At 52.5% G+C, this 12,287-nt stretch overlaps 1 protein-coding gene across 1 annotated transcript; it reads left to right on the plus strand.

Moving 5' to 3' along the window:
• On the plus strand, window positions 344–11,983 carry TACR2 (tachykinin receptor 2). The gene is made up of 5 exons (XM_005699135.3): window positions 344–1,194; window positions 2,734–2,928; window positions 6,606–6,759; window positions 7,366–7,562; window positions 10,893–11,983. Exons 1-5 carry the CDS (start codon window positions 803–805, stop codon window positions 11,107–11,109), a joined length of 1,155 nt encoding a protein of 384 aa, XP_005699192.1. The 5' UTR covers window positions 344–802; the 3' UTR covers window positions 11,110–11,983.

The raw sequence follows: 12,287 nt of genomic DNA on the forward strand, positions 1-12,287 counted from the left end.
TTCTAGACGAAGCTCCAGCCCCGCTGAATGTAAACACCCTACTGAGGACTGTGCCCTCCATGCCAGGCCCCACCCCTGACACCCCCTCAACTTTCCCTGGGTCTCTCCCTGCCTCAGCAGCCAGTCCTAAATCTTTCCTCAAGAGATGAAGCCTGGCCATCCATGCGGGAGGTGGGGCAAAGGGCGGAGGCAAAGCCCCAGCTCGTGAGAAGACAGCACCTCTGCCAAGGCCCTCGCCGCCCTGCACCGCACGGCCCCGCCCGGATAGTAGCGGGACAGCCTCCCCGCCTGCACCCCAGCGCCTGGAGAGACAGCCTGCTGCACAACTGACCTGCGGGATCCAAACAGCTGCTTTGCGCACATCTGATCCCTAATGTCTCCTGAACCACATTAGGAGGGACCTGGGTTCGAGTTTATCACCAACTTACTACATGACCTGGGCTGGTCCCCACTTGGAATCTGTTTTTCCATTTCTGCAGTGAAGACGCAGGCTGATGATTTAGAAGGATGCCTCTTACTCTGAGACCACATCTTGGATTCTAGATATCCACGTGACGTTGGAGAAGGCTGGCCAGGACATGGGAATCTGAAGTGCCTAGGGCTCTGGACCCGGCTGTCTGCTCAGCCTAACTCATCTCTGTTTGAGACTTGGGAGTGACCCCCCAGCTCCCTGGGTGCGCCTGGCTCCGCACCCACTCCTCCTGCTCCCCACACTCAGAGAGGATTTGTGTGTTCCCACAGGGAACGAGGGCCTGGAGGGAGCTGAGGAGCCTTACCCCTTGTCCCAGACTCAGAGGCGGCCATGGGGGCCTGTGTCGTGATGACCGATATAAACATCTCGTCTGGCCTTGACAGCAATGCCACGGGCATCACAGCCTTCTCCATGCCCGGCTGGCAGCTGGCACTGTGGACCGCAGCCTACCTGGCCCTGGTGCTGGTGGCTGTGATGGGTAATGCCACAGTCATCTGGATCATTCTTGCCCATCAGAGGATGCGCACAGTCACCAACTACTTCATCGTCAACCTGGCCCTGGCCGACCTCTGCATGGCTGCCTTCAACGCTGCCTTCAACTTCGTCTACGCCAGCCACAACATCTGGTACTTTGGCCGTGCCTTCTGCTACTTCCAGAACCTCTTCCCCATCACAGCCATGTTCGTCAGTATCTACTCCATGACTGCCATTGCTGCTGACAGGCAAGAAGGGGCAGCGGGGTAGTGGGGCAGCTGGGGGGGGCCGGTTCGCTGTGTTGGCTTCAGACAGGGCTGATACCACGCCCACAGTCACACAGCAAGTTAAGTGTAGAACCCAGGGCATTAATTGCCTCCTAACCTGTTCATGATCCTAAACTATGCATCTGGAATAGTTTCACAGAGGACTGTGGAACTGAGACGAGAAAGGATAAGGTTAGACATGAGAAAGAACTTTGCCCTAGATGGCTGTTCAAGGCTTTAGGGGAAGAACAGTGTCTTAGGGACCTTCTGGAGTGTTCTTCTCTGGGGTTGATTTTTGTTTTGGTTTCTTTCTTTTACAAGGAAATTGCTTATTTTGTTTCCTATTCCTAGATAGATTATGTGAGGGGAAAATTAAACACTGCATGCAGTTACCACATAATTACGATGGGGCCAATTACCTCCCAGGTGCTGTAATCTCCGGGGCTGCAGAGCAAGGCTCTGGAGGGGTTGGAGGGCAGGAGGTTGGCAGGTCTGAGTCACCTAAGACTTTCTCATTCACTCAGTAAGTATCTGAGGCACTGTCTCAGACACTGGGGAATATACAGCAGTGGGAAAAGCATGGCCTCATGGAACTTCCGCCTTAAAGCTCAGGTTGGGGGCTGGGTAATATGGGCTGTAGAGGGCAGGGTGGAAGCCAGGAGTCCAGACAGGCAGGAGGCGGTTGACTAGTAACTCAGGGGAGGGAAGATGGTGGCTCAGGTCAGGATGGTAATAATGGAGACTCGTCCATCCATTTCTTCATTCATTCTTACGTTCAGTGCCCACTATGTACAGATACTGCTCTGCACATTCAGGTAAAAACAGATAAAGATGCCTGCCCTGGTGAAAATTTAAATAGAAACACAAGACTAAATAAAGTTTGCATTGTATTTTGAGGTCATGAGGGCTATGGGAAAATATTAGAAAGGGGATAGGGGATTCGAGGCGCTAGGGTTTGTGTTTTGGGGTGGGGCAGGTAGTATATCAGGATGTCAGTATGTCAGGATCAGCGAAAGGGTGGGATTTGAGCTTTGTCTTATCGTCCTGGCCATGTCTGAAGGTTCAGATTAATCCCAGAAAGGAAGGCTCGGGGGGGTCATCTAGGACCAAGGTCATTTCTGCATATGTAGAGCACTTTCTCCACTGCAGACAGCTGGTGGGCAACTGTTTGGGCTTTGTGCAGAAGACCTTCGGGTTCAGAAGAGAGGCTGGGCTGCTGAGGAACTCGGCAGGGCAGAGCTGCAGGACAACGCCCCAGATGGACTTCTGGTGTGGCCACACTGCCCTCTTGTGGCCTTCTGAGAGCATGTCCACGCTCAGAAGAAGGTGATGAGGTGGACAGAGGTTTAGGGCACTAGTGTGCCATGTGTCGACAAGACCGTCACCAGCCCGGCAGCTCTCTGCAGGTCACCAGCGGGGTGCGGGGAATAGGCTGGAGAGTGTGGGCCTGGACTGGGAAGAGGCGGTGCAGGCTGGTCTGATGGGAGTGCACCCACGACTCACACCGCCCTCTGCTCACAGGTACATGGCCATCGTCCACCCCTTCCAGCCCCGGCTCTCAGCTCCTGGCACCAGAGCAGTCATTGCTGGCATCTGGCTGGTGGCCCTGGCCCTCGCCTTCCCCCAGTGCTTCTACTCCACCATCACCATGGATGAGGGCGCCACCAAGTGCGTGGTGGCCTGGCCTGAAGACAGCGGCGGCAAGATGCTCCTTCTGTAAGGCCTGGGGGTGAGGGAACAGGGTGTGTGTGCGTGCACCTGTGTGTGCGTGCATGCACATTCATGGTGTACACATGTGCAGTGTGTAAGTGTGAGTGCACAGGTATCTGTGAGTGGACGGGGGATAATGTGAGCACTGCTGCTGCTAAGTCGCTTCAGTCGTGTCCAACTCTGTGTGATCCCTTAGATGGCAGCCCACCAGGCTCCCCCATCCCTGGGATTCTCCAGGCAAGAACACTGGAGCGGGTTGCCATTTCCTTCTCCAGTGCATGAAAGTGAAAAGTGAAAGTGAAGTCGCTCAGTCGTGTCCAACTCTTGGCAACCCCATAGACTGTAGGTAGGCTCCTCAGTCCATGGGATTTTCCAGGCAAGCGTACTGGAGTGGGTGCCATTGCCTTCTCCAATGTGAGCACAGTATCAACTCAAAGTGACACTTAGCACTCAGTAAACGTCAGGTCTGGTCTAAGCACTTTACATACATGAACTCATTTAATTCTCATAACAGTATGAGTATGTATTATTATTATTTCCATTTCTCAGATGAGGAAACCAAAGCACTAAAAAAATTAAGGGCCTAGGACCACACAGCTATTAAGTGGTAGATCAAGGATTTAAATCCAGGCAGTCCTGCTTCAGAGCCCAATCTCCTCAACACTCTTGCTTAAATAAGGGGCATATCAGGGTAACTGAGGCAGAAAGAAAGAGCAGATGATGGAGCCTGGGATGTTTTCAGGAGGAGCCTGGAGACAGCCTAAGTTGAGGCAGGCACCATGGGCTAGGGGATGGGGGCAGAAAGCAGAACTCAGACTTGGTGCAGCTGCTGTGTGACCCTGGATAAGTCCTTTCCTTTTCTGGGCCTCAGTTTGCCTAGTTCTCACGTGGCTCTGTCATCCCCAAGCACCTTGGAAATTCAAAATAGAGGATAAAGAATCGGTTGAGGTTCTGGCGACAGTATTCGGGTTGGATCCTGCTCTGTCCCCTGCTGGCTCAAGGATCCTTTGAGTCACTTAACCTCTCTGAGCCTTTGGCTCTTTCTCTCTCAGAGATTCGCAAGAGACCCTTGCTCAGGGGTTGTTGTGAGGCACGTAGTACCGAGCCTGCAGCAGAACCTGTGCCCAGGATGTGGTCGTTTAAACGGGAACAAACGAAAATAAACCCGTCAGACTTAGTCCAAGAAAAGCCTGGCTACCGCAAGCATAAGTCTGTACACGCTCTGAGCCCAGAGCCGCCAGATCACGGCGACAATTGAGGCCCCTCCCCGCCCCCGTGACAGCCCTTTCCCAGCGCCGGCCCCTACCTCTCCTCCAGTCCCGAGCACTGGCCAGAAGGCGCCATTCCTCTGAGAAGCCTGTTCCTGGGGACTGCTGTGCTTCGAGGGCAGGCCCTGCCATGGGTCTTTGGCCTCACCCTGTACCCCCACGTTCTCAGGATCCAATGCTCCGTGGGCGGTGTCCATGTAGGGACGCGCCCCTCTTCCTGGCTCCGGGAAGGGATGGGAGCAGAACATTTCGAGACTGGCCACTGGGGGGCGATGTTTCTCCACCTTAACATGGAGCTTTTCTCCTGGAGGCTCGGAGTAGTAACTCAGGGTACCAACCAGTACCAGGGTACCCCAGTTTTCTGGGGTCGGTGATTTGCGACCCTGATTCAGACGAAGGCAGAAAGCAAGAGGGCAGAGATGGGCTAGGAGGGTATCCTTTGGTGATACTTCGAATTCTGAGAGGATTTGGGCCAAAGCTTGGTTTCTTGTGTGTGAGAATTTATTATTCATTCTTGGGTTAGAGAGCTTCTGAGGTTTAGACTGGGGGCTCCATCCTTACAGGCTCACATTCTGTGTGTGTGAATCTGATAAAATGACAGATCCCCTCTCCAGGGAAATGCACATACACTTGCAAAATCAAAATGCCAAGAAAAAGGCAGTCTCAGCTGTGGGAGAAGCCATTCCTGATAATGGCAGGCCCTAGAAGATGGTCCCCAAAGCTCCTTGGCTCTTCCTTCTGGTGGGAACTTAGCCCAGAGTGAATCCCCATCCTGCACCAACCCAAGAAAGAATGAGGCAACAAAGGGGCATCACTCATACTCGGGAAGCATGCTGGAGATTATCTCCATGTTTTACAAATGGGGAAACTGAGACTGAAGGAGAGATCTGATCGCCCAAGGTCATGCTTTAAATTAGAGGTTGGACAAGAACCCAGGTCTTCTGACTCCACAGGGCTGATTCTCAGTGAAAGGGAAATCATTTAGGTGTTAAGTCTGTAGAGCTGTTTCACATGACACAGACTTCCTGTGCCTCTCTGAGCCTCAGTTCCTCGATCTGGACACTGAGGCAGATGGCTCAGCTGATCCTCAAGGTCTATCTGTGACCTCACAGTCAAAGGTGACAGGGGCCTGGCACTCACTGCTCCTCGTCTCCTTACCTGCTCCACAGTAGGATAGATGGGGATCAGGGTGTCTAGGAGGTGCCAGACATTTTGTAATTAGAAAGTTGAATTCTAAACTCAGGTTTTAGGGAAGGTATTCAGGGAAGAATCCATCTGCTCTCCTCTCTCCAGGTGGCAGCCCCTCTTGAAAGGGGCCCAGAAAGGCTGGCACACGTGGAGGAGAGAAGTGGCTTGGGAACACCTCAGTTTTCCTAGAAGAAGGTCACATGGGGCCAGGGGTCTTGGGTCCATCCACCAAATGCTCCTGCCTGGGTCTTGTTGGAGCGTGACTGCAGCACCACTCAGAAACCAGAAGGGGCAGCATGCATGTCCTTTACCCCAAAGGAAATAAAAGGGCCTCAGCACAGCCCTGGGTGTCCGCCATGGGGACTGGATGAGCACCATCAGTGGTGTTCCAGGCCACTTGCTCACAGCAGAAAGTGTGTCTGCTGATGTGAGCCGTGTTCCCAACAATGCTCACAGTCAGGAAGAGGTGATCCGACAGCTTGAACAGTGTGGCCCATCTTCACTGCCCCATTCCCTGGTAGGGATGCTGGTGCAGGATAGAAACACATCAACTCCCGGAAATCTATTTAGACAGACAGATGCAGATATAGATGATATACATAATGTATCTAATACATGTGTATATACACACATATAATGCATGATTCTGGAAGAAAGCATTCCAAATCGTTAATAGTGGTAGGGGTGGGATATGTAATTTTACTTCCTCTTTTGTGCTTAATGGGGCTTCCCTGATAGCTCAGCTGGTGAAGAATCTGCCTGCAATGCAGGAGACCCCAGTTCGATTCCTGAGTTGGGAAGATCCCCTGGAGACGGGAAAGGCTACCCACTCCAGTATTCTGGCCTAGAGAATTCCATGGACTATACAGTCCGTGCGGTCGCAAAGAGTCAGACACGACTGAGCCACTTTCACTTGTGCTTAATGTCATTATAAATTTTAAACAAATTTATTGGTTAACTCTTTCATTCCTATTTATTTCCTCGTTTGATAACTTCTCTGCCACTTGGAAGGACTCAGAGCTTACACTGGTGTCCATTTTGCGGCAGGGGAAGCCCTCACTGGGCACATATGCTAGTCGGTTTGCCTTAAAAAAAAAAAAAATTAAACCAAGGTCTTGGGAGGCGGCCCCCGGGGTGGCCTGTCAGGAAAACTCAGGGGCACTGCAAGGTCCTGGGGACTGAGCTCTGGCAGTCGCCAAGTGCCCAGGCCCTTGACTCTCCCTCCAGGTACCATCTCGTAGTGATCGCCCTCATTTACTTCCTGCCTCTCGTGGTGATGTTCGTCGCCTACAGTGTCATCGGACTCACGCTCTGGAGACGCTCTGTCCCTGGGCACCAGGCTCATGGTGCCAACTTGCGCCACCTGCAGGCCAAGAAGAAGGTGAACTCCGGGGGCGGAGGGGGCGGGGTCAGGGCGGGGCCGGAAGTTTGGCCACGCCTCGGCATCGGCCATTCCGGGCCCACCGGCGAAAGGGCGCCGCGGAGGGTAGACTCTGCCTGTACCTTGCGTTTGTCCCAAGTTTCTGGCCAGAGCCTTCATTCCTGCTTCCCCAGGCCGGCCGACTTGCCTTTGGTCTTTGGGTTGTGACAGACACAGATTGCAGCGAGTGGGGGTCTTGCGGACCCATAGCTGGCAGGGTCTCTCCAAAGGATGGGGTTAGGAGCGAGAGCTCATCCACTCTCCAGGGAAGGGAACTGCTTTGCTCAAAGAAGGATCCAGGATGCCTTTTAGAGAAGGAGGCATTGAACTGGGCTTTGAGGAGTGAGGACTAAGAAGGAAAGACAGCAGTGTGAGCCTAGAGACCAGCCTGAGCAAAAGCCCTCAGGTAGAGGGCCCAGGAGTGCCTGGGTAGCAGGTGTTCTGGGGGACCTGATTATTGAGGGCTTCTCAGGCTGGCATGAGGGGTGCCCCACCCTCACCCTCAGGAAGACTGGTGGGTCTTGGGGCATCCGGGCTGCGGAGTGACCGGAGTGTCTCCTGGCCCAGTTCGTGAAGACCATGGTGCTGGTGGTGGTGACGTTTGCCATCTGCTGGCTGCCCTACCACCTCTACTTCATCCTGGGCACCTTCCAGGAGGACATCTACTGCCGCAAGTTCATCCAGCAGGTCTACCTGGCGCTCTTCTGGCTGGCCATGAGCTCCACCATGTACAATCCCATCATCTACTGCTGCCTCAACCACAGGTGAGCCCCCCCCCCAGCCCCTCTCCTCAGCCTGGCTCCATCCGGACCCCCCTGCACAGCGCCACCCACCCCCATGGGATTGCCATCCTCACAGGGATCCCCCAGCATAATCCTCGCTGGAGCCCCACCCCCTCCCCAAAGCTCTGCCCGATGCCCAGGCCACAGCTTTCAGGTCCGCCTGCTCCTGCTCTTTCTTCCGGGGGCTGCACCTGGGACAAGGAGAAGAGAGAAGGGAGGGACAGAGAGATGGAGGGAGGGGCAGAGAGGCAGAAGGACAGCCAGAGAGGGAGGAAGGAAGGAGCCAGGTAAAGGAGGGAGGGACTTGGCTACTTCCCTAGTGGTCCGGTGGTTAAGACTTTGCCTGCCAATGCAGGGGTTGTGGGTTTGATCCCTGGTTGGGGAGCTAAGATCACACGTGCCTATCAGCCAAAAAAAACCCACAAAATATAAAGCAATATTGTAAGAAATTCAATAAAGACAAAAGAAACAACAACAAGAAGGAGGGAGGTACTGATGTTTTTAAGAGCTTTCTACATTGAGGAGGCACTGAGGACTGTCTGTAGGCGAGAACAGTGCCAGCCACAGCAAATGAAGCACTCAGCCTGAGGGCTGGGGCCGCGGCTGGAGGGGAAATGGGTTGCTCCCTGGAAGATCACAGGAGGGGCTTTCAGGGGCGCTAGGAAATGACCTTGGCAGAGACTGCCAGGGAGGAAGGAGCCCAGTTCTCACTCCCTGCTGCTCTCGTACGTCTAGAGAAGTGGAGTCTCACTGAGGGACTGGCATGTGCTCTGGAGCACGTGCACAGGTGGGAGATGCTGGGCCAGGCGGGAGCCCCAGTGCCCAGGAGTCCTTCTTGTAGAGCAGGCCACTCAGCCTCAGGATGGTGGGGCCAGGTGAGAGTCGGTGAGAGGTGAACTCTGAGTCCTGGCCTTAACAAGGCAGTGATGTGGGTGACATTGACCTTGGGCCTCTTTTATCACCTCTCTGCACAGATATCCAGACCATTCATAAGGCCAATAGGGCCTTTGTTGCTCAGACATCCTACCCACCTGGGATAGGCCAGAAGGAAGTGAGAGACTGACTTTTATCTTTTGAATGTTTAATAGGCATCAGAACCCTCCATTGTCTCCTGACAGGCAAGTATACCCCATGGACTGTAGCCTACCAGGCTCCTCTGTCCATGGAATTCTCCAGGCAGGAATACTGGAGTGGGTTGCCATTCCCTTCTCCAGGCAGATTCATTGCAGGCAGATTCTTTACCATCTGAGCCACCAGGGCTACCCATGTAATGGGATGGAGGTGTTATCCCCATTTTACAGATAAAGAAACTGAGTCTCAGAAAGGAAAACTCTCCTAAATTCATACAACAAGACTTCCATGTGTTTCCAAGGTCTGTAATCTCATCCCCACATCACACATTTTTCTCCCATGCAGTTGTAGAAGTGAGAACTGAGAGACAGGGACTGTCACAGCAGGGAGGGCCCCCAGCCTTCTGTCTATGCACTGGTACCCAGTGACACAGTCCATGGGAGTCAACACCCCAGGGCTCTATGAGTTCCTGAAACAACCTCTGATCGTTCAGGATTTGAAGACACCAGCTCTGCAGTAGGACTGTTCCTCCTGGTGCAGTCTTCTTTTCTCTAGAAAATAATCTCCAGTGGCTTTGTGTGCCAGCTCTGTTCCAGGCCCTTTGGGATATGCTGGTGAACAAAAACAGTGATCCCTTTCCTCAGGGAGCTGACCTTCTAGGGGGAGCAGGTGGAGATAGACAATAAGCAAAGCTAATGAGTCAGTGAGTCACAGTGTGTATTAGGTGATAAATCCTATAGAAAAAAAGAAGAACTGGGTAAGGGAGGACAGGAAGTAATGGGGGAAGTAATGGGCATAATGGTTGCAATTTTACAGGATGGTCAGTGTAGGCCTTACTGAGGAGCCTTTTGAGCAGATTTGAGGACTGAGTGGGCCCTGGTAGCTGTCTGGATAAGAGTTCCAGGCAGAGGGAACACCCAAGGTAAGGGGGAGAAGCCAGGAGAGGATTAGGCAGTTGCAGTAATCCCACCAAGCAAGAGATGGTGGGTTTAGAAGTGGTCAGAATCTGGAGATTGCTAAGGTACAGTCAACAGAATTTGATGGAGAGGAAGTCAAGGATGACTCCAGGTTCTCGGGTGGTCAGTTATCAGGAGCTGAGATGAGGATGACTGTCAGGAGTATGGGGGGAAGAGGATAGGGAGCTCAGGTTGGGATATGCTGAGTGTAGGTATAAGGGACAGTGGCCATGAAGCTCCCATAATAAAGGCGTTCATTGGGCTGCACCGTGGACTCTCTAGAGCTACAGGGGGAGGAACCAACGTCAGGTCCGCGCTTCTGCAACACAGAAGCTTGCGTCTCCTGGGAACAGACCACCCAGTTGTCTGCCTCTCTCTGCACCACACAGGGCCTCATCTATTTCTGCTCCTAACAGGACAGTGTCTACCTTCTGCTGGCTCTGTCTCACTTCTCCACTCACTCTCTCCTTCCTCTGATCTCTCATTTACGTGGGGACCCTCTGTGCTGCCATGGGAAAGCTCACTTATTCTTTAAGCAAATGTCCCCAGACTTAGTAGTTCCATGTGCATGTTTCCTTTCAAAGCAGTCCCCTTGGAGAGCATCCTTATTCCAGCCAACATTGCCAAAGCCCCAATTTCTTAAGATTCCTCTTTGCATACGCCTTTAGAAGCCAGTTAACAAATCAAACAAGAAAATCTGTTGTGTTATAATTGTACTTGGTTTGTTTTTGTTTGTTTGTAATAACACATGGTCTTGTCCAGCTTAATCACCCACTTCAAACTTGGACTTGGCTCCAGATTACTTCTGGCTGTTTCCAAAACCCCAACCCACTAAAGAACGTGTCTCTGAGCTCTTTTTTTTTTTTTAATTCTTTATTTTATTTTTGGCTGCCCTGGGTTTTTTTTGCTGTGCGCCGGCTTTTCTCTAGGTGTGATGTGCAGGTATCTCATTTCAGTGGCTTCTCTTGTTGTGGAGCACAGGCTCTAGGGCGCTCGGGATTCAGTAGTTGTGGTCACGGGCTTAGCTTCACAGGCTTAGCTGCACGGGCATGTGAGGTCTTAGTTCCTGGACCAGGGATCGAATCCTCGTCCCCTGCATTGGCAGGAGGATTCTCAACCACTGGACCACCAGGGAAGTCCTCCAGAGACCCTGAGCTCTTATGAGTGAATTTCCGAAGCAACTTTCCTCTGGAGGGAAGATCGGCTCCGGGAGGTGGGGCAGCCACAGGGCAGTTCCCATAAGTTGGCCTCACTCCATTTCTCAAGATGACCCTCCACCCCTCAGGTTTCGCTCTGGATTCCGGCTTGCTTTCCGTTGCTGTCCCTGGGTCACGCCAACCGAGGAGGACAAGATGGAGCTGACCCACACTCCATCCCTCTCCACGAGGGTCAACAGGTGTCACACTAAAGAGATTTTTTTCATGTCTGGGGTTCTGGCCCCCTCTGAGGCGGTCAACGGGCAGGCTGGAAGCCCCCAGGCTGGAGTGTCTACTGAACCCTGAAGCCTAGTGCCTGGCTGCAGGGAGAGGCTCCGCACCCTTGAGAAGTAGCCAGTCGAAAGGACCACATCTGAAAATTTGGCCCATGCCTGACCCTTCAGTACATCCATGGGAAGACGAGACGGGGCCAGGAACTCTGCAGTGGGTACTGCCTCTCCCAGCTAGCCCTTCAGACAGTGCTTCAGGGATCCAATAATTCAAAGACAGGGTGAGCTAACACTTATCTAATCCAGGAGTTGAAAGGTCAAATGCCTTCCTGGGGCATACAACATAATGAGTAAATTGAACCCAGTATAAAAGAAAAATTGTAGATATATTGATACAAGATAACTGGCTTCCAGTGTTGGGGCAATAGGGAATGGTGGGGACTGTGGCAAACTGGAGGGCATAGGAATCCAAAGGGGACAGTAGCTGATCAGCTCTGGGCAGATGCTGCCATGTGACTGATCCTCTGCATCTTTCAAGAGAAGCCAGAAATCCAAATCTGTGAAACTTAACTTCCAGAATTGTTAAATTTGGCTCACATTTTTATACATGTTGTATGAACCAAACAAAACACACCCGTGGGCAGTACTCAACCAGGACACTGATTTATTATCAGGATAAAGGCACAAGGAAAGAAGCTTCTTAATTTTGCAAAGCCCCTAACCTGTGAGCCAATCCAGGGCTTCTCTGCTTTAGCATCTAAGAACCCAGTTCCACCCCAGGGGAGTTGGTGGTTAAGGGTCAAAGGGAGCCTCAGCTGGGTGCTCTCAAGACAATGACCTTCACATTGCCTTCCTCTTTCAGCTGCAAAGCTACTTTGCAGGGAGGCTGAGGATGATGGGAGGGATGCCTATACATCAGCAAGCCCAATACATGTTAAGTGCTTCATAAACAGTGTGTGTGCTCAGTCACTATGTCATGTCCAACTCTTTGTGACCCCATGGACTGTAGCCCACCAGGCTCCTGTCCATGGGATTCTCCAGGCAAGAATACTGGAGTGGGTTGCCGTGTCTTCCTCCAGGGGATCTTCCCGACCCAGGGATCAAACCTGTGTCTCCTGCATTGACAGGCAGATTCTTTACCACTGAGTCACCTGGGAAGCCCTCATAAACAGCACCCGTGACTTTCATTACTACCATGGCAGCCGTCTGACATGAATGCCTCTGCAAGTCAGCAACACAGCCGTCACCCTTACT

This window comes from Capra hircus, chromosome 28, assembly GCF_001704415.2.
Source record: "Capra hircus breed San Clemente chromosome 28, ASM170441v1, whole genome shotgun sequence".
Taxonomy (NCBI): Eukaryota; Metazoa; Chordata; class Mammalia; order Artiodactyla; family Bovidae; genus Capra; species Capra hircus.

What these genes read in the sequence shown, in the direction of transcription:
- TACR2 (XM_005699135.3), top strand. Translation starts at nt 803, where the DNA reads ATGGGGGCCTGTGTCGTGATGACCGATATAAACATCTCGTCTGGCCTT. An exon ending in GGCGGCAAGATGCTCCTTCT is followed by an intron (nt 2,929 to 6,605) that starts GTAAGGCCTGGG and finishes CTCTCCCTCCAG; the next exon opens with GTACCATCTCGTAGTGATCG. An exon ending in TACTGCTGCCTCAACCACAG is followed by an intron (nt 7,563 to 10,892) that starts GTGAGCCCCCCC and finishes TCCACCCCTCAG; the next exon opens with GTTTCGCTCTGGATTCCGGC.